This window comes from Muntiacus reevesi, chromosome 2, assembly GCF_963930625.1.
Source record: "Muntiacus reevesi chromosome 2, mMunRee1.1, whole genome shotgun sequence".
Classification (NCBI taxonomy): domain Eukaryota; kingdom Metazoa; phylum Chordata; class Mammalia; order Artiodactyla; family Cervidae; genus Muntiacus; species Muntiacus reevesi.
Genome location: NC_089250.1, coordinates 35,778,702 through 35,804,776, shown reverse-complemented (window position 1 = coordinate 35,804,776; position 26,075 = coordinate 35,778,702). Strand labels below are relative to the sequence as shown.

General features: G+C 37.6%; 1 protein-coding gene and 1 long non-coding RNA gene across 2 annotated transcripts in view; one reads left to right on the top strand and one right to left on the bottom strand.

The window, feature by feature from the left end:
• The window catches only part of LOC136159256 (uncharacterized), a 126,371-nt gene extending 118,143 nt beyond the window's left edge, over positions 1-8,228 (top strand). Inside the window, exon 4 of the long non-coding RNA XR_010661436.1 lies at positions 8,131-8,228. This is a non-coding gene — a long non-coding RNA (uncharacterized lncRNA). The remainder of the gene's footprint in view (positions 1-8,130) is intronic.
• Positions 1-26,075, bottom strand: part of ODAD2 (outer dynein arm docking complex subunit 2) — a 149,579-nt gene that overhangs the window by 55,183 nt on the left and 68,321 nt on the right. Inside the window, exons 16-17 of the mRNA XM_065921256.1 lie at positions 25,126-25,368; positions 3,299-3,413 (exon numbers count right to left, since the gene is read on the bottom strand). Of these exons, the coding sequence (XP_065777328.1) occupies positions 3,299-3,413; positions 25,126-25,368 (358 nt within the window). The remainder of the gene's footprint in view (positions 1-3,298; positions 3,414-25,125; positions 25,369-26,075) is intronic.

Genomic DNA, 26,075 nt, shown 5'->3' with positions numbered 1-26,075 from the left:
GTTAACAGTATAAAAAATGGGTAACATCTGTCTTCAACAGCTGACGTCTCACCACATTGACTCCACATGGACACGTATGTAGTGTGCTCAGCTTTTATGATGCCTGACAGATGTTCAGGGACCCTGAAGTAGAAATGACCTGTCTGAAGACATGCCTTCTACTCTCTTCCCACTGGGGCTGCCCTTGGCTGTAACTGACAATAGCTGGTTTCTGCCGCATTGCTGTCAGTGCCATTAATCTAGACAAAGAAGTTATTTATTTCAAAATGATGCCAACTCCTATGATTCATAAGTTAATAATTCTAAAGTGACTTGCAAAAGTATCTTACGTGAAAAATGTGGAAATGCTTTCTTACCAAATAAAAGGAATTTTTTCCTAGAAAGCTGAGTCATAAACTTACCTGAAACAAGGAGGCGTGAGGAGGAGGGGGAAGGAAGAATGGGCCAAAATATTTGGCAGGACCTCGTCTGATTCTGTTATTTCACTGTGAGCAGGATGCCCGGCATGTTCAAAGTGTTTCCTGCCTCTGTTCTCCCACAGAACTTACTCTTATTTGAAAACAATTTAAATTCACCTCCAAACAATAGAATATACAAAATACTACTTGAAGATTCTAAATTGAACATTGCAAAGTGGATTAACCTAGAGAAGGGAATGGCTATCCACTCCAGTATTCTTGCCTGGAGAATTCCATGGACAGAGAAGCCTGGCTGGCTATAGTTCATGTGGTCTTTGGTGGGCGTGGAAGGCAGTGGAAGGCAGAAGAGGTTCAGAAGGAATGGAGCTCTCTGTTGAGGCTTGGGTCTAGACTGGTCCTTCGGGCCAAGGGCTTAAACACAGACAAGATGGGTTGTTTTTAAAGTTTCAATGTGGTTCAGTTTAGGTTGTTAGCAAAGAAGACCAGTTGGGTATTCAGGACAGAAATCCTGGGCAAGAAGAATGAATATGAAAACATTGGAAAATCTTTTAAAGCCAATTACAGATAAGTAGGCAGATTTAGAGTTGAAATCCATAGGAATAAAGGGTGTAATTAACATGTAATAACAACATTAATAGAAATGTTAACCATACAAAATGGTACCTCACCAATGATAATACTAAATTCCTATTGTCAATGGTGATTGAGAGTTACCCAGTATCTCTAACAAGCTTCTCCAGGAAAAGGAAAGACCTTTGGTATGTTTTTACCTATTACCTTCCACTACCTAACATGCTTTCCTAATCATCTGATACTTTAGATTCAGATTGTTACTGCGACAATACCATCTTTTATTTTAATGGCTTTTATTTTATGCCATTACTTTTGAAGAAATTCTTTCTTAACAATTTGATAAAAATTGAAAGCCATATTATAATATAAATTCTCATTTGGCAAAAATTCTAATGATTTATTTGATCATTATTATTTCTATAACTCATGTTATTCCCTTCCTTATAATCTTCTGTTTTGCTGGAAAACATTCTGAAGTTAATTTTTTTTCAGAAAAGCCTCATGGAGGATAACTTTCCTGAATCCCAACATTTCTAAAAGAACAATGTCTTTATTCCATCCTTACCCTACACTAACTTAGGTGCTAGTTTTGCAGGATATAGAATTCCAGGATAAAAAATGTTTTCCTTTAAAGACAGAAAAAGTTTTGTTCCATTTGCTTTAGAATTCACTGTGAATGATGTTAAGTCTAATACTGGTGTGATTCTTGTTCTTATGTAACTTTTTTGTTTCCTTTAATTTCTGGAAATGCCAAATTTGAATTTGTGTCTAGGTATAGATAAATTCCTTTTCCCTACTTGGCACTAAATGGATCTTTCAATCTGGAGACTAGAGTCTTTCTTCAACACTTCAGCTTATAGAAACCATCTCCCCCTTTTATAAATGATTGTTTATTCCTTTTGCTTTCCTTTTGTGTGCTTGCAATTCCTATTTTCTTTTTACATTTACTTTACATTTTTAGTTGTTTACTAGACTTTATCATCCAAATTAATTACTCAGTCACACCCTAGTACCACACATAATGTAGAATTTGTCTCTTTTATTAAATTTATTGTTTCTCAAATATATTTTTAACTTCTAAAAGCCCTTTCTTAATCTATGAATACTTTTTTATTTAGCTATTTTGGGTTTAGCAGTATCCTTTGGGTCATTCTAAGGATGTTAATTTTAAAAATTTAATTTTGTCTTCTGTTCCTCTGAAGTTAGTTCTGCTTATCAGTCTTGGCTTGTCTCTAAAACCAATTAGCTTTTCTTAAAGATAATTAAGATCATTAAAGATATGAAAGATTGTTTAAGGAGGATTAAGATCTTTCTTAAAGAATATCCTTAAAGAAATCCTTCAAAGACATGTAGCAACCTTTCTTCAATAGGCTTCTTTCTTGCTCCCTAAATAATATCATTTATATTTTGTATTTTAAAAAATTTTTTGGATCTTATATAGAACGATTATATTGTATCTCTGCTTCTGAAACTTGCTTTTATTTTGGTCAGTATGTTCATGAGATACACTGATATTGATGCAGACATTGCTGAAGTACATTCATTTTTTATTGCTGCGCTGGATGACATATTATGACTGTACTGTCATCTTGTTATTCGTTTTCCTTTAGGCTAACATTTGAGGTGTTTTTATTTTTCCCTCTTTTGTTGTTATAAAAAAAATAGTCCACTAACCAGTTTGTAATAAGTCTTTTCTAAATATTAGTATATATCACAATTCACTTTTTACAATTACTTCTAGTCACAAATATTAGGATAGTTAGAGCCATGTTAAATTTATTACAGGAATTAAATGCTTTCTGTAACAATACTCTACAGAAAGAAATCTCTAGACTTTACATCTAGTCTTTATTAACACATAAGAAAAGTGCAATTCATGACATTATGTGACTTTTTCAAGGTAATAAAGAACTTAGTGATTTTTCATTGGTAGTCAATCAGGCAGTAAGTAAGACAGAAGTTATCTTGGGCTTCTGAAAGTAGCAGTAATGCAATTTTTTTCTCACCCAAGAGGTAAGAACAGTATATTTTCCTTCCCCTTGATGTACCTGTGGTATTTGTTTCAATCCCACCAGCCAGGTAGAACATGGTAAGCTCTGCCATCTTAGCCCAGTTTCATTTGACATCTAAAAGCTGACCAGGAAAAGGTACTGCTCAAAAGTTATTTTGGCACAAAAGTTCAGTATTCTTTTTCCCAAGTAAAAATCTGACCATAAAGAAGTGAAAAGCAGTTGGTGACCTGTGGTAACACCATTCACCATGGTATTATAGATTCTAGGATGGACTGACTTGCGGTCTCTTCTTACCTTTGCATTCTGGATGCAGGGACAGAGCGCCCAAGCTGCGCTGGCTTTCACGTCCGGGTGAGGATTTTTTAGCAGGGACCACAACAAACGAACCCCATCTAAGCGATCAATTATCCTATTGTGAAACAAACAATAAAAAAACCCAGAGGTATACACTGTAATTAGTACATGAAAATAAAATTTATATGGCCTATCCACACAGTTCTAATTATTTTTTTCTCCTTTTGATATTTTGCTTGCTATTTTTTTTTCAAAACTTTAAGAACAGCACGGACTTAACATGCTGTTGATGTCAGTTCTCTGATTTCAGTTTTACACTCATGATGCAGAAAGCAAGCTCTATAATAATTATGATTCACATAAACTAAAAATCAAGCCATGTAATTTTTTAATTAGCTGTATACAGACTGTTGCCTGAATGCAAAAATACTGGTTTCTTTCATATAGTAACATCTAAATACTTTCCAAGACAAATATTTACGCCTCAAAACTGTGCAGTTACCTTTTTTATTTGGTCTATGTTTAATTGACTTACCGTACGGCATGACATATTTTAAACTCCTCCAGTCCTAATCTAGCACTAGGAATTAAAATCATTACGCCACACTGCCTCCTTTGTTGGGCAGCAATAACACGTAACTTGTTTTCCATGTGCTTGCTTCCCAGAGAGACTAACATTGCAGACTGTGTTATAATTACTTAAACACACTGTAATCAAAATATCTTCTTGACTAGCTGAAAAATGAATTATCATCAGAGTCATCTCCACACCATCTGTCTTCTGTTTATACATCCATCAGTCCAGGGAGCATAACCTCGCATTAAGGTCCGTTGAGTACTCACAGTTGAGAAGAAGGCCAAACAAAACTTAATATCCTTTACAAACATGGCTTTGTTCAGAAAGATATACTAAACTATGAGCAGATGGAAAAAGATAAAGAATATCAAAATTCCTTTGATTTTAAACCTCGAATTAAATACATGTAGTACTTAGCCACAGATAGAATAAATACTCCTAGCTTAGTGCCATTCAAATTTTTTCTTGAAAATTGACTAAAAATACTACATTTCTTGATTAACTGAGATGAGTTTGCCAGGAAAAAAAAATGTATTATTCAAAAGGGTCCAAGCTGGATATAAGTTTTCCATAACCTTAAAAAAAATTGGTAGGGCAAATAGCTTATAGTAAGATATAAACTATCTCTTTAAAAGATGATCTTTAATGAGAAAAAGTTCATTGAGAAAGTGTTTTAACCCCATGTTTAACTAAATAGTTTTCTAAAACTAAAGCTCTCTGTCACAATCTTGCTAAGGGAAATTAAAGGTTCTATTTCTCAATTTACAGAAAGTATAAAGAAAGATAGTGAATACACTGTACTTCACAATGAAGGATTTACATTCCAGCTTAAAAAAGTTTACTATTTTACACATGCCACTGAAGACATAATTAATGGAGATCCCTGGGTCTCTATGTATTTTTTTCAAGTATGATTTCTCAAAGAACAACAGTGAATGATAATCTGTCCTACTCTCTCACCAATGCAGTCAGTACTAATATTCGCATTAGGAATATTTAGCCATACAATGCAGGACATAGCTTATCATTAGAGTGGAAGTCATTGGGATGGCACACATTTTCAGTTATAAAGGGGGATAATTCAACTCTGGATCCCTACCCCAGGCAAAATTTCACAATTAACAATAAAAATTCACTATTCATTCTAAAACCAGATGCACTGTCTTTGACTGTCACCCCAGACCCTAGACAATTCCTCAGCTTCTTAGTTACAATGGCTGAGGACTGTGATCTCATTATAGATGACTTAAAAGATAGCATGGTACAGAGTAATTACCTGAGATGAGGAAAACATTAAAAAAAAAAAAAAAAAACTGCAAACAGGAACTAACAAAGTCAAGGGCAGCAGACTTCAGAGTTTAATCTTGTTCCTCCATCTCCCTCGTCCTCCGCGTCGAATCATGCTGTGGATTTGCTTCACAGTAAGTCAGGTGTCTCCCCTACTTCTCTTTCTCCCCGCCAGCACCCTGCATGTGGGGACAGCTACAGCAGTAACTTGGTTTTCTGTCTTCTGCTGCTGCTAAGTCGCCTCAGTCGTGTCCGACTCTGTGCGACCCCATAGACGGCAGCCCACCAGGCTCCCCCGTCCCTGGGATTCTCCAGGCAAGAACACTGCAGTGGGGTGCCATTTCCTTGTGTCTTCAGTTTCTCTCAGTTCCAATCCCTCCTATAGATCCCGGGGAAATTAATCCTGCTGAAAGAGTATTTTTAGAGCTTCTGCAGTATCTCCTTGCAAGCAAGGCCCCAGGGATATTCATTCTGTCCATCACACCAGCCAACACATTCAATTAACGCTTGGTGAACAGTTCACAACTGAGAGATCACTCCCAGGGGACTGTCTCGGACAGCCTCCCACTGCCTGCATGGTATTCACACCCCAGTCTTGAACTCAGCATTTAACATTTCCAATGAGCTGGTTTATTCCTCCCAGTTCCCTGTATTCAGGTGTTTGCTCATAAAACTCTATGGCCACCTACTAAACACTAAGTGCTGAGCATACAGAAGTAATAGATACACTCAATTCTGGTTGCTCAGGGTAGTTACATTGAATAAAGTCACATCAAACAGTGAATTTGTAAATACCAAATCATTGCTCTTTGGGGAACATGAAGTTTCGTTCCTAAGAGCCTCTGGTGAGAATATTTTCATTAACTGATTAACATATAATTTTGTTTTATGTGTGCTTCTGTTTAAAGACACTTTCCTTAATAATGCAGCTTTGATTCATTAACATTGAACCCACAAGCAATCCAGCACACACATTTTTCTCTGTAAGGCACATGGCAGTCTTCTTGTACTTTGGCATTAGGCTTAGGGGCCATTTCAAACAGGAAGATCACCAGCTCAAAGCACAAAAATGCAAAACATGTGGCACTAAATACTATGAAGATGACACGTTTACAAAAGGAGAGTGGAAACAAGAAGGCAGAATATGGCCGTGTTCAACTCCAGCTGGAAACACGTGCATGGAATAACAGCAAAAGTGCTATATTAGGGGAATCACAAATACATTTCAGCAAGATGTGAATATATGAATAAAGGCTCTGCAAATAATAGGGATTTTCACTGTCCTTCAGCAAACGGCAAACTAGTGAAGGTGATAAAGAGACCATTACAATCTCTTCTGGTAAATGCTATAGGACAGTGGTCCCCAACCTTTTGGCACCAGGGACTGGTTTCATGGAAGACAATTTTTCCACGGACCAGGGGTTGAGGGGATGGTTTCAGTGTAGTTCAAGCACATTACATTTATTGTGCTTACTTTATTTCTATTATTATTACCTCAGCTCCAACTCAGATCACCAGGCATTAGATCCCAGAGATTGGGGACCCCTGCTAAGAGATGTGGGTGTCAGGTTCCACATGAACACAGAGGGGAGACACTGGTTAACTCACAAGTCACAGAGATTCTCCCAGCTCTAAACCTTTGCCCACACCACCTCCATCTTTCTCAGTGACAATGCCTATTTTAAGGTCTACAATAAAACCTCTCCTCAAATCCTCTGGCTCCTCCCTCCTCTGAGAGCCTTTTGAGTTTTGCTGCCCTCATTTCTGGCTCTCATCATATACTATTTTGCAGTGTGGTCATGTCTGTATGCATCTTATTTCCCCAAGTGCCGTGTAATCTCCTTGACAGCAGGAATCTGCTACTGCCCACCATGCTTAGCGCACGTTCCTGAGCCAGTGAATATTGGTTAAATGGACCTGAAACAGAAGTCTTTGCCTACTCCTTTTTTCGCTGAATCAAAAATCTCTCCCGACATAAATACACTCATTTTTAACCTCATACTTGAAAAGCATACATTCAAATTCAAAATCTAAGCAGTAAATTTTTATTTGGAGTTCCTTCTGGGTTGAAAGTGCATTTTCATAAATCTTCTTTACAACTTTATTGCTTTTGAATATACAATGATGGGCTTATAGGTGGTATTAATTACACCACTGTCCATTTTCAATGGATCTTTCTCCTTTCGTATAGTTCTTTAATTTTACTACTATCTTGCTTTGATTTAATCTCCTGCACTATGTTAACTCTTCCTGTTTTTATTATCAGTAGAGTTTTACATTAATACTTTGATATTATAAAAACAAAACTGAATTACATGTTTCCAAAATCCTCAGCTTTATCACAGAAATCAAACTGTGGGCTGACAAAATAACAGTTTTTGAAAGACGAATACATGTTCATACTCTGGCTCTTTAAAAAAAAAAAAAAAAACAAGAAAAGACACAGCGGCTTGTTATGAGTTTCAGTTTCTTTTGTCATGTTAACTCTTATCAGGATTGTTAAGAAGTCTGGCTGGCTTGCCTGCCCACCAAGGCCACATATATGAACAAATGTGGACAGTTTGCACCCACATGGCCAGTATGGCTGAAGTTGCAGAATTTCTGTCTGGCAAAGCCAGTACATCTATTTTGAAACCATAATTTAGCATCGTGTCTAAAAATGTCATAATATTTGCAAATTGTGCTGATAAATACCATTGTCAGACAATGGCTCAACCTAAATGTGGTTAGCCTGAAAGAACATGATGTTCTTAAGCCACATTATAAATTGCAACTGAAATCTATACGTTTTAAAACCAGGCTGGAAAAAAAAATAAGTAAAACCAGGTTGACAATTCTGCAAAAATGGAAACATAAATGCTGGTCAGAATTAATGACTGTGGAAAAAAACTATGATTAGAAAAAGTTTAACATTTTTATAAAAATTCTCAAAGTTTTAATGTTTCTATCTCTATGTATTCTTTTAAAGAGACTACAGGAGACCATATAGGCAGCTGCGTGGCGCTGGAGCGGCTGTGAGGAGATACCCCACACCCGAGAGCAAAGGAGAAGCCCCAGTAAGACATGGTAGGAGAGGTGAAATCGCCTTTAGAATCAAACCTCACACACGCCAGAGATGCTCAGAGGGCTCAAAAATACCTTGTCCATACCAGGACCCAAGACCCCACAGAGGCTGAGACAGAACTGTGTTTGGTTATCTTCTGTGGAGGTACGGGTCAGCAGTGGACTGCTGGGGGCAGGAGCTCTGAGTGCAGTAGACCTGGCTATGGCATAAGCCCTCTTGGAAGAGGTTGCCATTAACCCACCACAGAGCTGCCAAAACTTACATAGGGCTGGGGAAACAGACTCTGGGAGGACACAAACAGAACCTTGTGTGCACCAGGACCCAGAAAAGAGGAGCAGTGACTCCACATCAGACTGACCCAGACTGGCCCATGTGTGCCCAGGAGTCTCTGGCAGAGGCCTGGGTCAGCGGTGGCCTGCTGCAGAGTTGAGGGCACCCAGTGCAGAAGTGCGTGCATGGGACCTTTTGAAGGAGGTCACCATTATCTTCATTACCTCCACCATAGTTTGTCCTCAGGTCAACAACAGGGAGGGAACACAGCCCCACCCATCAACAGAAAATTGGATTAAAGATTTACTCAGCATGGGGCTGCCCATTTGAATAACACCCAGTTTCCCCACCAGTCAGTCTCTCCCATCAGGAAGCTTCCATAAGCCTCTTATACATCAGAGGGCAGACAGACTGAAAACCACAATCACAGAAAACTAACCAAACTAATCACATGGACCATTCAGTTCAGTTCAGTTCAGTCGCTCAATCGTGTCCAACTCTTTGAGACCCCATGAATCGCAGCACACTGGGCCTCCCTGTCCATCACCAGCTCCCGGAGTTTACCCAAACTCATGCCCATCAAGTCGGTGAGGCCATCCAGCCATCTCATCCTCTGTCATCCCCTTCTCCTCCTGCCCCCAATCCCTCCCAGCATCAGGGTCTTTTCCAATGAGTCAACTCTTTGCATGAGGTGCCCAAAGTACTGGAGTTTCAGGGTTCATCATCAGTCCTTCCAATGAACACCCAGGACTTAACACCTTCAGGATGGATTGATTGGATCTCCTTGTAGTCCAAGGAACTCTCAAGAGTCTTCTCCAACACCACAGTTCAAAAACATCAATTTTTCGGCACTCCACTTTCTTCACAGTCCAACTGTCACATCCATATATGACCACTGGAAAAACCATAGCCTTGACCAGACGGACCTTTGTTGGCAATGTAATGTCCCTGCTTTTTAATATGCTATCTAGGTTGGTCATAACTTTCCTTCCAAGGGGTAAGCGTCTTTTAATTTCATGGCTGCAGTCACCATCTGCAGTGATTTTGGAGCCCCCAAAAAGTAAAATCTGACACTGTTTCCACTGTCTCCCCATCTATTTCCCATGAGGTGATGGGACCAGATGCCATGATCTTAGTTTTCTGAATGTTAAGCTTTAAGGCAACTTTTTCACTCTCCTCTTTCACTTTCATCAAGAGGCTTTTTAGTTCCTCTTGACTTTCTGCCATAAGGGTGGTGTCATCTGCATATCTGAGGTTATTGATATTTCACCCAGCAATCTTGATTCCAGCTTGTGCTTCCTGCAGCCCAGCGTTTCTCATGATGTACTCTGCATATAAGTTAAATAAGCAGGGTGACAATATACAGCCTTGACATACTCCTTTTCCTATTTGGAACCAGTCTATTGTTTCATGTCCAGTTCTAACTGTTGCTTCCTGACCTGCATACAGGTTTCTCAAGAGGCAGGTCAGGTGGTCTGGTATTCCCATCACCTTCAGAATTTTCCACAGTTTATTGTGATCCACACAGCTGAAGGCTTTGGCGTAGTCAATAAAGCAGAATAGCCTTGTCTAACTCAGTGAAACTATGACCATGCTGTGTAGGGTCACCCAAGACAGACAGGTCATGGTGGAAAGTTCTGACAAAACGTGGTCCACTGGAGAAGGGAATGGCAAAGCAGTTCAGTATTACTGCCTTGACAATCCCATGAACAGTATGAAAAGGCAAAAAGACAGGACACTGAAAGATGAACTCCACAGGTCGATAGGTGCCCAACATGCTACTGGAGATCAGTGGAGAAATAACTCCAGAAAGAATGAAGAGACAGAACCAAGGCAAAAACAACACCCAGTTGTGGATGTGACTGGTGATGGAAGTAAAGTCCGATGCTGTAAAGAGCAATATTGCATAGGACCTGGAATGTTAGGTTCATGAATCAAGGCAAATTGGAAGTCGTCAAACAGGAGATGGCAAGAGTGAATATCGACATTTTAGGAATCAGTGAACTAAAATGGACTGGAATGGGTGAATTTCACTCAGATGACCATTATATCTACTACTGTGGGCAAGAATTCCTTAGAAGAAATGAAGTAGTCATCATAGTCAACAAAAGAGTCTGAAATGCAGTACTTGGATGCAATCTTAAAAATGACAGAAAGATCTCTGTTTGCTTCCAAGGCAAACCATTCAGTATCACAGTAATCCAAGTCTATGCCCCAAACAATAATGCTGAAGAAGCTAAAGTTGAATGGTTCTATGAAGACCTACAAGACCTTCTAGAACTAACACCCAAAGAAGATGTCCTTTTCATTAAAGGGGAATGGAATACAAAAGTAGGAATTCAAGAAGTATCTGGAGTAACAGGAAAATTTGACTTTGGAATACAGAATTAAGCAGGGCAAAGGCTAACAAAGTTTTGCCAAGAAAATACACTGGTCATAGCAAACACCCTCTTCCAACAACACAAGAGAAGACTCTACACATGGACATCATCAGATAGTCAATACTAAAATCAGATTGATTATATTCTTTGCAGCCAAAGATGGAGAAGCTCTATACAGTCAGCAAAAAAAAGACCAGGAGCTGACTGTGGCTCAGATCATGAACTCCTTATTGCCAAATTCAGACGTAAATTGAAGAAAGTATGGAAAACCACTAGACCATTCAGATATGACCTAAATCAAATCCCTTGTGACTATACAGTGAAAGTGACAAATAGATTCAAGGTATTAGATCTGACAGACAAGAGTGCCTGAAGAACTATGGATGGAGGTTCGTGACACTGTACAGGAGGCAGTGATCAAGACCATTCCCAAGAAAAAGAAATGCAAAAAGGCAAAATGGTTGTCTGAGGAGGCCTTACAAATAGCTGTGAATAGAAGAGAAGTGAAAAGCAAAGGAGTGAAAAAGTTGGCTTAAAGCTAAACATTCAGAAAACTAAGATCATGGCATCTGGTCCTATCACTTCATGGGAAACAGATGGAGAAACAGTGGAAACAATGTCAGACTTTATTTTGGGGGGCTCCAAAATCACTGCAGATGGTGATTGCAGCCATAAAATTAAAAGATGCTTACTCCTTGGAAAGAAAGTTATGACCAACCTAGATAGCATATTAAAAAGCAGAGACATTACATTGCCAACAAAGGTCCGTCTGGTCAAGGCTATGTTTTTTCCAGTAGTCATGTATGGATGTGACAGTTGGACTGTGAAGAAAGTGGAGTGCCGAAAAATTGATGTTTTTGAACTGTGGTGTTGGAGAAGACTCTTGAGAGTCCCTTGGACTGCAAGCAGATCCAACCAGTCCATCCTAAAGGAGATAAGTCCTGGGTGTTCACTGGAAGGACTGATGCTGAAGCTGAAACTCCAATACTTTGGGCACCTCATGCAAAGAGTTGACTCACTGGAAAAGACCCTGATGCTGGGAGGGATTGGGGGCAGGAGGAGAAGGGGATGACAGAGGATGAGATGGCTGGATGGCATCACCGACTCGATGGACATGAGTTTGAGTAAACTCCGGGAGTTGGTGATGGACAGGGAGGCCCAGTGTGCTGCGATTCATGGGGTCTCAAAGAGTCGGACACGACTGAGTGACTGAACTGAACTGAAACTAGATAATTATAAATCATGTATTCAAATACCAGGACTACTACCTAGAATCACGATATTGGGCAAATATTTAATCTCCTGAAGCTTGAATTTCCTCATCTATTAAAATCAGGTCATATTACCTTACTAATCAGATATCCAATATAATTACAAATAGATATGCAATTAATGTTAGTTTCATTTCCGAGGTTGATAAACATGCAGATAAACTTAGATTGATCTGTGGCTCTATTTATATCTATTTAGTAATTAGGCTAAGTCAAGATTTAATGTGAATATTTGTTCAGAGTATACTATAAACTTACTAATATACACTAGAAATATAAAGTATTGAACCAAAAAATTCTGATTTTATTCAGGCATACAGACTCACTTGAGTATATGAGCACCACGTTATCAGTAGAGATAGCAAAGATAATATAGTTGATTTGGATTTGAATTCAATTAAATAAATTTGCATTGACATTCTATGTGATCAGTGAAATAAACGGTTCTACTTTAGACAACAAAGATTTATCATACACTATTGATTAGAATATTGCAAAAATTCCACATTTTAGTGATGAATTGAAATCCCTATCTCAACTTCATCAGGAATGTCAGAACGATATGCATATAGACTAAGAAAAACGAAAGAGGCGTTTGCAGACTAGGAAGGTGAGCGGACAGGAAAGCAGGCAATGTGGGCAGAACCAGAGGGACAAACATTCAGAAATGGAATCACTTTTTTTTTTATATATTTTAAAATTAAATACGTATTAACAGACTATCTTCCATGAAAGTTATGTTAATTTGTTTCCCATAAACAGATCGTGAGAATACTAGTCACCATCAGCTATCTTATATTTTACCATTCTATTAAGTGCAAAAAAAATTTTTTTTTAATCACCACAGGTTACATTTTTCTTTTCTTTCTTAAAATCTTTACTTTTGAGACTGGACATAAGTGTTACAGATACACATGGAAAAGCAATAATACATGATCACTGTTGAAAGAGATATAGGGTTATCGTTACCATCTTTCTAAATTCCATATATATGTGTTAGTATACTGTAATGTTCTTTATCTTTCTGGCTTACTTCACTCTGTATAATGGGCTCCAGTTTCATCCATCTCATTAGAACTGATTCAAATGAATTCTTTTTAATGGCTGAGTAATATTCCATGGTGTATATGTACCACAGCTTCCTCATCCATTCGTCTGCTAATGGACATCTAGGTTGCTTCCATGTCCTGGCTATTATAAACAGTGCTGTGATGAACATTGGGGTGCACGTGTCTCTTTCAGATCTGGATTCCTCAGTGTTTATGCCCAGAAGTGGGATTGCTGGGTCATATGGCAGTTCTATTTCCAGTTTTTTAAGAAATCTCCACACTGTTTTCCATAGTGGCTGTACTAGTTTGCATTCCCACCAACAGTGTAAGAGGGTTCCCTTTTCTCCACACCCTCTCCAGCATTTATTGCTTGTAGTATTAAGTGCAAAAAATTTTTGATCTTATTTTTTTTCTCCTTTCTATGAAAAATTTCAAACACACTTAAGTTTTCTTAAAAACAGAAAAGTAAGCACCAATAGACACAGCCTTCAAAATCTGATCTACTTGTGTCATCTATCAATACAAGTATTCATTTTTTTAAAACTGTTTGCGAGTTACAGATACAACAGCGTACAACTAAAACTTTCACCTTTTAAAAACAAGCACAATCTTTTGCATTATCATTATATTATTCTTACATTTGAGAAAGGTAAAAGTAATTCCCTGATATAATAAAATATCTAGCTCAGATTCAAATATTCCCAATTCTCAAAACTTCCTTTAGAGCTTTTAAAAGAGCAAACGAAACCTGGATTCAAACAAGGATCATACACTATGTTTTTGATATATCTATTTAGTCTCTTTTAATCTAGAATATTTTTTATGGCACTGACTCTTTTAAAAGATGAAGACTGCTGTAGAAAGTCCCACCATCTGAGTTTGTCTGGTTGCTTCCTCAAGGTCTCATTTGACTTTCCCCTCTTATCTCTGTGACTTTCCTGGTGGCTCAGACGGTAAAGTGTCTGCCTATAATGCGGGAGACCGGGGTTCAATCCCTGGGTTGGGAAAATCCCCTGGAGAAGGAAATGGCAACCCACTCCAGTATTTCTGCCTGGAAAATCCCATGGACAGAGGAGCCTGGTAGACCACAGTCAATGGGGTCACAAAGAGTAGGACACAACTGCTCAGCTTCACTTTCACTTCTTATCTCCGCACAGATCTCTCTCAACTGAATGATGCAGCTATATCCTAATATAAATAAACCCATCGGAAGTCAAAAGCATCATAGGTTGAAAACACATTTAACACATCTAACCTACTGAACATTAAGCTGAGCCTGTGCGCATGCATGCTCAGTTGCTTCAGACTTGTCCAACTCTTGACAACCCCATGGACTGCAGCCCAGCAGACGGCTCTGTCCATGGAATTTTCCAGGAAAGAATACTGGAATGGGTTGCCATTTCCTCCTCCAGGGGATCTTCCTGACCCAGGGATCGAACCCATATCTCCTGCATTGCAAGTGGATTCTTTTACCACTGAGCCACCTGGGAAGCCCTTTTACCCTGTTAGAAGGACTAAATTAAAAAAAAAAAAAAAGGAACACTGAATGTTGGCACCAATGGGAATGTAAAATTGTACAACCACATTTGTGTGCTATCTGGGATTTTCTAATAAAGTTAAACTTCTACCCTATGAATCAGAAATTCTACTCCCAGAACAGGCAAAACTAACCTATAGTGATGGAAATGAGAAAGTGGCTGCTTGGGGTTAGGGTGGGGACTGACTGGTAAATAGCATGAGTGAACTTTCTTGGGTGAAGGATATGTTTTACATTTTCTTTTGGCTGCTGGTTATATGATTGTATACAATTGTTAAAATGCATCAAATAGAACAGTTAAGTATTAAAATAACCTATAATTTTGAACAAAATATCAGACAAAAATAAACACATACTACATGCTTCTATTTGTTCCCAAATAGAATCAAAACAGAACCAGACTTTATAGGGAGGCATTCTCAACTGTAAAATGTGTAAAACAAGGCAAGATAAAAATTACCATAAAAGGTAAGGGTGGGCTCTCCCCAGCCTGCAGGGAGGTGGGCACGGGATGGGCTGGGAGAAGGACAGGCAGCTAGGGGGTCTTGTAGGGTGACAACAATATTCTGCTTCTTGGCTTGGGGGGCAGATACATGAGTCTTCCCTTTTTAAAATTTACTAATGCATACACTTGCATCATGTACTTTATGTATACAACATTTCACAAATTAAAAGTTTAAAAAATATTTTAACTTCATTGTAAACACATACACATACTCTCTCATACACAGGAAATAGTACTGAACAATTAATTTATTCAGCTATTGATCTTATGCACATGTTACAACTGGATGAATAAGATATATAATGCAGATAAATAAAACCCATACAACCCTCAAATTAAACATTCTCAGAGCTTGTTTAAAATGAGAAAACTAAGCCTCAGAAGATAAAATGATTCACATAATTACTTTTCAGGTGGCATTTCAGTATCTCAGTTAAATTCACATACTTTTAAAAGTATGCAGATGAGAAACAAATAACCAAAAATGTAAAAAGGAAGGAAAAATGTTCTTAATGACACAAACATTTGAAACATATATTCTATTGTATATCTTGCATAAGCCCTAAAATGTCATAAGGACTGGTTTTGTGGTAAATGAAATTTCTGGGCAGCCTGTTTGTATGCAAACAAGCATAGCTTTATTTTTTCTCCCCTTTTTAAAAAGAACAAATAAACCCAATGTAAAAAAAAAAAAAAACTATGTAGATGCAACATAATTATGTTTAAACCACAGAAGACAGGAAATTTAGAGTTACAGAGTCCATGGTAAGTTTTAATTCTATCCTTGTGTATATGTTTTATAAAAGAGTCTTTCATTACATGATCACATAACACTGGACTATGTAACAATCAGTTCAGCAAATGTTTGTTTTATAATGTGTGGAAGGAAAATATTTTATAGGATAAATTGTAGGAAATTAGTATATTATTTAGCAAAATTGTTATGTCAAACTTCTTAGAATCTTGGGCATTTACGTAATATTAATATAAATATTTTTCTTGATTATCTTTTAAAAAACATGAAATTTAACCCTTTTGTAGGCTGAGTAGTAAAGAAGCTGCCTGCAATGCAGGAGCCACAGGAGACAGAGGTTTGATCCCTGGCTCTGGAAGATCCCCTGGAGGAGGGCATGGCAACTCACTCTAGTATTCTTGCCTGGAGAATCCCATGGAGAAAGGAGCCTGGTGGGCTACAATCCATGGGGTCGCAAGAGTCAGATACGAATGAAGTGACTTAGCATGCATGTAGGCCAGCACTTACAGTTGAAAGCTGATCAGTAGGTTTAAGGTTAGTTCTTAAGTAATGAAAAACTTGAGACATTAGAACTTTAGCATGTTTTGAATCATGTATGGCAGGAGTTCTGTCTTAAAATTAACAGCAGAGACTAAAGTAAACCATGAGGATCTATAAGTTCCTAGTAAGTCTGAAAAACAGCCTTTATCATCACTATTGGCATTTGCCAGGGCTCTTGACAACTCATGTATCTGAAATTTGACTTTTTCAAAGGGAGAAAAAAGCATTTATCCTGATTTTTCTGTATTAATTTTATTTCAGGTTAACCAAATGATTAGCAATGAACTTTAAGATAAACCTAGAGATGCGGGTAAAAGTATTAGATTATAAAGGTAAAGAAAAATTTCCCAAGGCCTCTAAGCAAAAAGATAAAAAAACTCACAAAGAAAAACGAATTTGACTAATATCACAATTTTCACAAGAAAGGTATGAAGTAAGGCAACAAGGAAGCAGACTTTTTTTTAATTCAAGAAAGAAAATGGTAACCAAGAATTTTATATCTAGCAAAGCTGAAATAAAAAGAAGAGCAAATATAACAGAATATGAATAATTATAAAATATTATGAGACCAAACATCAATAAGTGTATATGGATTTAGCTCAATTATTAAAAATATGTTTAATTTGGTGTACAAAGCAAGACCCATCTATAGACTACATAAGATAGCACACCTAAAAGAAAGTGGTTCAAGAAAGATGAAAAGCAAAAGGTAGGCCAAGATATTTCTGGATATGAAAAAATATGAGAGCAGGGGTAAAGATTCTTATATCAAAGTAGAAATATCAAGCCAAAACTCATTAAACATGACAAAGAAGAGCTCTTGAAGTATTAAAAGCTATAGTTCACAATGATTAGAACATTTATGCACCAAATAATATACAGCCTGCCTTTAAGAAGCAAAAGCTATATCAGCTGTAAGACAACACAGGTAGAAGCACGCTAATAATGCATCACATTCAGTATGAGACAGATCATGTGCATGATAAATAAATAGTAGGGATAGAGGGCTTATGTAACATAATGAAACAGATCTTAAGAATATACATCAGATTCTACCCTCTATTGTATATTCTTAAGATCTGTTTCATTATGTACCTTCTGTTGACCTCTGGTGGCTCAGGTGGTAAAGAATCTGCCTGCAATGTGGGAGGCCCAGGTTTATCCTTGGATCAGGAAGATCCCCTGGAGAAGGAAATGGCAACCCACTCCAGGATTCTTGCCTGGAGAATTCCATGGACAGAGGAGCCTGGCAGGCTACCGTCCATGGTGTCCCAGAGAGTCGGACATGACTGAGCGACTAAAACTTCACTTCACTTCTAGCCTCTGTTGAAAGGGAATATATCTTCACCCAAAGAACCTATAGATGTTTTGTAAAAGTTCATCTTATAGTAAGTCATAAAGGAAACACTAGTATGTTCCATAAAAAGTAGAAATAAAACACTGAGTAAACTGCAACATAATAAGAAATAGCGAAAATAAACAAAAAACAAAAAGCTCCATTTTTGTGGAATTAAAAAAAAATTCCATTAAGCAACACATGGTCTAAAGGGAAAATACAAATTGAATTTAAAGAATTTCTTAAAAACAATGATAATGAAATCACTATAGATCAGAATCTACAAGAGACATTTAAAGACGTGTTAAAGAAAAGTTCATAGCACAAACTACTTTTATTATTATAAAATGAGGGAATACCCTGGCAGTCCAGTGGTTAGGGGTCCACGCTTGCATCACAGGTGGCCTGGGTTCAATCCCTGGTCAGGGAATTAGGATTCCACAAACTGCACGGCACAGTCAAAAAATAAAATAAAATATCTTCTAAGCTCAAAAAATTAGAAAAATAGTTACAAAATAAATTCTAAAACGACAACAGAAAGATAAAAGAAATTTATGAGGTAGAGAATAAAAGCACAGTATACCTAATTAATAAAATTTTTTTTAGAAAAAAATCAAAATAGGGAAACTCTACCAGATAATTTGATCAGGGAAAAAACAGGAGAACGCTCACACACACAAATATAAATTGACAAGTGGGAAATAACCACTGAGAAAAGACAAAGTTTAAAAATCACAAGACATTGCTTTTCAGATCACTGTTTAAATAAATTTGATAATGTAAATGAAATTGATCATTTTATGAGGAAATGCAGATTGCCAAAACTGACCCCATTCTAGTAAAAAGCATCAATGGATCAGATTTCATAGAAGAACTAGAGGAAAGCAAAAAAGAACTAATAAAACACATACAGATTGGGCCCACATGACTGTACAGTATACCTCTACCAAACCTTTATCCCATTGTTCAATAAATTATTCCAGAGCATTAAAATAAAAGAAAACTTTGTAATTTCTTTTTGAAGCAGGTATAATACTGATACCTAAATTTGATAAAAATAGATTTTTTAAAAAGGAAAGAAAGGAAAAGAAACAAACTACAGACCAAAATTAACTCAATATCATTATGGAAATACTAAGATTATCAAACAGAATCCTATACCACACTAAGAAATTAGCACATCATGACCAAGTGAAACTTATTCCTAGAATGCAAGGTTGGTGCAGTGTTTAGAAACCCATGAGTATTATTCATGATGCTGATAGATATAAAGGGAAAAACCATACTGGATCAGATGGAGCATAATCTCCATAAATGCTTAAAAAGATATCTGACAAAATCTAATACCTATTTTTTTTCCTGTGAAAAGTCTTTTCAATACGTATATGTGACTTAAAAACCACTCTTCAAAAATAAAAATTAAGAGGTTTTGAAAAATATGATAAAATGTATATACCTTAGTCCTCAAGACATTATTTCACCTAATAAAATAGCACTAAAGGCATGTCCACTAAAACTAGTAATCTCCATTACTAGTCAGCATCGTGGTAGGAAATCAGCTAATAAAATCAAACAAGAAATCAATCTAAAGAGTAAGAATTTATAGGGACTTCCCTGGTGGCCCAGTGGTTAAGAATCCACCTTCCACTGCAGGGGACGTGGGTTCGATCCCTGCTTCAGGAAGATCCCACAAGCCTCAGGGCAGCTAAGGCCACATGCCGCTACTACTGAAGCCCGTGCACCCTAAAGCCTGTGTTCCGCCACAAGAGAAGCCACTGCAATGAGAAGCCCTCAGACCACAACTAGAGAGTAGCCTGCACTCACTGCAACTAGAGAAAGCCCTTGAGCAGCAATGAAGACCCAGTATAGCCAATAAATAAATAAACACTTAATTAAAAAAAAAAAAAAAAGAATTTATAAAGAAGACATAAAACTTCTTCAGGAATATCCTAGAGAAGAATTCAGCAATTTTTAAAAATTAAGCCCTGGTAGCAAGTATATTAGTCTTTGTGGGTTATTTGGTCTTTGTCACAACTACTCAACCCTTCCATTTGTAACATAAGAGTCACCAAAGACAATACATAAATGAATGAGTGTATGTTCCAATAAAACTTTATTTACAAAAACAGGATTTGGTCCATGTGCTATATATAGTAAGTCAACAACTGTGCTGCTGCTGCTGCTCCTGCTAAGTCGCCTCAGTCGTGTCCGACTCTGTGCGACCCCATAGACGGCAGCCCACCAGGCTCCCTCGTCCCTGGGATTCTCCAGGCAAGAACACTGGAGTGGGTTGCCATGTCCTTCTCCAATGCATGAAAGTGAAAAGTGAAAGTGAAGTCGCTCAGTTGTGTCCAGCTCTTAGCGACCCCACGGACTGCAGCCCACCAGGCTCCTCTGTCCATGGGATTTTTCAGGCGAGAGTACTGGAGTGGGTTGCCATTGCCTTCTCTAACAACTGTGCTATAGAATCAATAATAAAGTGAACCTGATAAGAGAATTCTGTTAGGTAGCAGCATATAGAATTAATACACAAAATTCAATAGTTCTCATAGAGACAACCAATTGAAGAACATAATGGCAGTGAAAAAAAAATTATACCACCAAAAAGGAAGATTAAATATTAGGGAATGAACTGAACAAAAAAAGACAAAATCCACATACAACACTCTTCAAATTCTAAAACATTAGACTTGAACAAATAAAATGTTTGTATAATTTCACCATGATGTATAGAATGTTAAGGGCATATGGGAACTCTCTATTCCATGCGTTCTACATTCTTGCAACTTTTCTGTAAGTCTAGTGTTATTTCAAAATAAAAGTTTAGTTGATGGGAATGTAAATTTGTGCAGCCACTATGGAGAACAGAATGAAAGTTCCCTTAAAAACTAACAACTGAGCTACCATATGATCCTACAATCCCACTCCTGGGCATGAAGTGAAGTGAAGTCGCTCAGTTGTGTCCGACTCTTTGCGAGCCCATGGACTGTAGCCTACCAGGCTCCTCTGTCCACGGGCTTCTCCAGGCACAAATACTGGAGTGGGTTGCCATTTCCTTCTCCAGGGGATCTTCCCGACCCAGGGGTCGAACCCAGGTCTCCAGCATTGCAGGCAGACGCTTTAACCGCTGAGCCACCAGGGAAGCCCTGGGCATACATTGAGACAAAACTATAATTCAACAAAATACATGCACTCCAATGTTAATTGCAGTACTATTCACAATAGCCACGACATGGAAGCAACCTAAACATCCACTGACAGAGGAGAGGATAAAGAAGATGTGGTACATATATACAATGGAATATTACTCAGCAATAAAAAGAACAAAATAATGTCATTTGCAGCAACATGGATGGACCTAGAGATTATCATACTAATTAAAGTCAGGCAGAGAAAGACAAATATTCTACGATATTACTTATATGTGGAATCTAAAAAAGAATGATACAAATGAACTTATATTTACAAAACAGAAACAAACTCACAGACATGAAAACAATGTCTTGGTTTCCAAAGGGAAAGGAGGGGGAGGAATAAATTAGGAATTTGGAGTAACATATACACACTACTACATATAAAATAGATAAACAACAAGGACCTACTGTATAGCACAGAGATCTATACTCAGTATTTTGTAATAAACTATATGGGAAAAGAATATGAAAAAGAATGTATATTTTTATATGAATCATTTTGCTATACACCTGAAACTAACACAACATTGTAAATCAACTATACTTCAATAAAATTTTTTTTTAATTTTCTAAAGGTAAGTAAAGAGCCTGAGGTATGGAAAAGAAATTTTAGATGTTTAAGTTTTTAGCTTCAATACTTTTTAGTCGTTTGAAATTTTATAGTACTTTATGAGAAAGTTACATTCCCCAAAACATAAGCGTTAACAGTTTTTTGCAATGTTGGTGTGATTTTTATATACTTGAAGGACAAATTACCTCCAGATGAATTCTGTACATATCAAATAGGCATTAACAAGTCAACAAAAAAAGAAAATCTAGCATGAATAAATCTACTTTTTCATGAACCTAATACATCAGGATACTGGCTGTTCCACGTCAGGTCCTCAGGAAGGGCATAATTAATATGAAACTATTTATACTGAGTCTTTAAGTAGTCTGATGTACTGAAAAACGTCAGGAGAGTTTTCTGAAGTCACTGGTGTCTTAAAAACAATTTTTGATTCAGTAGCTAAACTGTTATTTTTAATGTGTTTTGTATTCTTACTGAAAAAATAGATATGGGAAGAGAATTGTGCATTCTATCACAGAGCTAATAAAACTCTGCTATGTGTATAGATGTCCATCCTCATATACCACACCTAAGTTTTGGCCACAGCCACAGACATCTCAAAAAACAACATAAAACTGTTAATCATTAAAACAAGTTCCTAACCTATGAATTATTTAAGACTTACACAAGGGAGAGGTATTTGTCATTTCCTTACCATTTAACTTGAAGACTCAATAAATCCTACAAATCTAGCAATAATAGCCACGTCTGAAATATGACACCACATGTAATGCTGTTGGATCCTTACCAAACTCAAAACACTGTTTTCTAAAATAGACTTTGTGTGTTTCTAAAAATATCTGTAAGAAAACCATATCCACAAGTACAAGAGAGTTTATAAACCTCCTTGGTGCACAAGAAAGAACAGTTTAGTCTTTATCTTATGAGACTCTGTCACAGAATTTGACACTTCTGACAACATTCTCCCCTTAAACTCTCTGTTCCCTTTGTTTTTTTCAGTAACTTGTTCCCCTGGCTTCCCTCACAGCTGGGGCTGATCCTTTGCTATTTCTTTACAGGCACCTCTTCTCTGGTTCACTCATTCTCCTTAGAAGATCAGGTTGAATAGGATTCTGTTTTTGTCTTCTTTGCCCTTTTCTTTCCTCTTCCTCACAACCTCACCTGTATTCATCACTTAAGTTGCCAAATGTTCATAATACTACATGCCCAACCCACATTCTATCCTAAGTTTTAGACATGAATGACTATCCAATTGACTAGTCATCATCACCACAAAACCTCAATGCGTACTGAATTCATCATTCATTTCGTGTACTTATAAACGTTCACTGAGTGCCTATGCTGAGCCTGGGACTGGGTTAGACAATGAACGTACCATGGTGAACAAACTGGTTTTGTTTCTGCCCTAGTGAAGTTCATACTGCCTTCACCATTCCTCCAGCTACCTTCCTTATATCAGTAAGTGGTACAGACATCCATCTCATCTATTCATAGTTATCCAAGTCAGAAACCTAATTATCACCCACGCCTCCTCCCTCTTCTTTGCAACCCATGCTCAGCCATTCACCTGGTTTTATCTAGTCTCTTACTTTGTTCTTCTTTAATCTGTCACTTTTTTATTCTTTAGTATTATATATTATATTCCATATGCTTAGTGTAAACCACCTTCACCTCTGGCCCACAATGGTTTCCTAAATAAGCATCTCTGTTTCAGGTTATGCCTAAAATCCTTTAGTAAATTTCAACCAACTTTAAAACAAAACCCAAGCTTAGCACAATACACAAAGGGCTGAATTATAATCACCTACTGACATGTCTATGCCACACCCTCAAAGTTCCTGATTGCAGCTGAGAGGACCCATTCAAGATCCTCTTATTCTTTATTTATAGCAAGTTAAATAACACGATTAATTTGATATAAGAGAAATGGACTCGTCTATAGATAAGTACAGATACTAGACCCTCTGACTTTAATTTTGTATTTGTGTTATTATTGGTTTAAATTGCTATTAATTAAAGCTATGGCTATGTGAATGATACTAGCCAACACTTACCCAGCACTATTATCAAGTACTTTACATACATTAATTCACTCAATCATTACAACAATCCAATGAGACAGGTACCATGACTGTCTCCAAGTTATATATTTAGGAACCAAGGCACCAAGTACTTTAATAATTCACTGAAGGAAACATAGTAAGTGATGAGACTGGCATTCCAGGCAATGTCTCCAGAATCTATACTCTGAACCACTGTACACTATTCAGAAGAAAATGAGATTGTGCAAGGCACTAAACAAGAACTTTATTTTGTTTTAAAGATGATACATATTTATCATACAAATTGTGTAGAAAATATAAAAGTGAAGTGAAGTCGCTCAGTCGTGTCCGACTCTTTGCGACCCCATGGACTGTAGCATACCAGGCTCCTCTGTCCATGGAATTTTCCAGGCAAGGGTACTGGGGTGGGCTGCCATTTCCTTCTCCAGAGGATCTTCCCAACCCAGGGATCGAACCAGAGTCTCCCACATTGCAGGCAGACGCTTTACTGTCTGAGCCACCAGGGAAGCCTTAGAAAGTACAAAAGATCCCAAAAACTACCATGCAGAAATAATAACCATTAAAATTATTCCCGGGCTTCCCTTGTGGCTCAGTGGTAAAGAATCCGCCCGCCAATGCAGGAGACACAGGTTTGATCCCTAGTCCAGGAAGATCCCACATGCCACAGGGCAACTAAGCCTGTGCATCACAACTACTGCACCTGAACTCTAGAGCCCTAGAGCCACAATTTCTGAGCCCATATGCTACAACTACTGAAGCCCAGGCCCTCTTAAGACTGTGTGCTGCAACAAGGGGAGCCACCGCAAAGAGAAGCCTGCACACCGCAACAGGAGAGCAGCCCCTGCTCGCTGCGACTAAGAAAAAGCCCCAGCAGCAACAAATACCCAGCACAGCCATAAATAAAATTATTAAAAAAAAAATTTCAGCTATCTCTTTATGCCTACAGCTAGATAAAAGGATGTATGGATAGGTAAGAGAGAGAGAGAAATGGATGGATGGATGGATGGATGGATGGATAGGTGAATAGGCACATGGATAGATAGATAAAATTTCTGTTTTAAAAACTATCGATTTATTTATGTGCAAGACAGAATTTGCACACCTACTCATCCACTCTTCTCTTTTTTTCAGTTGTTAATTATTATATTATTGTTATCAATATCTATAAAATATAAATGATTCCCCTAAAGATAATTCCACCACTGTTTTGATTGATCACTGGGTATTTTAGTCAGTACCCTCCAGCTTATTCAAGGCAATAATCTGGCTCTGTAAGTCCGATTTGGTCACCTTGCAGTTATTTATAAGCCCATTTTACTCTCTCATCACTCGTGCACACCAATTCTAAGAGATGACACTCTTCCAAGACTGCTCAGCATTCCTTCCAACACTCTGAAACAAAGCCTTTCAGCCTTTAGGATCACTTACATCATACTTTCGGGCTCCACCGCACAAGCACCAACTGCTTTTGTGACATTGACAAGTAAAGCTTGGTTTATCCCAACGAGGAGGTTCACAAGTGGCTGGATGCCACCACATTTCCGGATGATGATTCTGTTCTCATGTTCTTGGCAGCATTCTCCCAACGCACCAACCACGTTTACAAGCACTTCCTCGGGCTGGTCAGTTAAAAGTCCCACCAGGGTTTCAATGGCTTTGTACTCCCGAAATCTGAGTTCATCACAAGCAAAAGACGGTAGGAAGGGAAGGAAAGAGGTGAACAATGTTATTTCTGATATAAAGTTAGCTGATAGCAATCTCAGTGATAATATTAATAGCTAAAATGTACTAAATGCCAACTATATGCTCATTCAATCATTATAACAATTCTGTGATATGGACACTATTATTACGCCCATTTTCAAAAGGCTAATCTGAAGCTTGGTAAACAGTGAAGCCTGCATCCACACCCATTGTCTGTGCTCTTAAGTACCACACTGTACAGCCTCTGAGACAGCTATAGCTTCTTTCAAATCTGAGCATCGACAATCCCAGGGCCCTAGGGGTTTTCTCTCGCATTTCAGGAATTATTTTACATGAACAAAGCAAAATAAATCATCACTGTGTTAAACAGAACATGTAAATTTCTTGTCAAAGAAAATCATCACCCTGAGATAGGAAAAAACTTGCCTAGAACATCCATCATAGAGTGTGTAAACTTTAAAAATATATAAAGAGATAAATTCAAAGATTAAAATCAATCAAATGATCATAAGTTTACAAATACTTTAAAATTCAGTGAAAGCGTACTTGAAAATGACTACACTTGAAGATTAATTGGTTAGTTGGTCTTTAGCTGACTCATCTTGTTTATCTTTAGAGAAAGAATAAAACCAGTTCCTTGTCTAAAGATTCTGTGGGAAATTCCTTCTTTCACC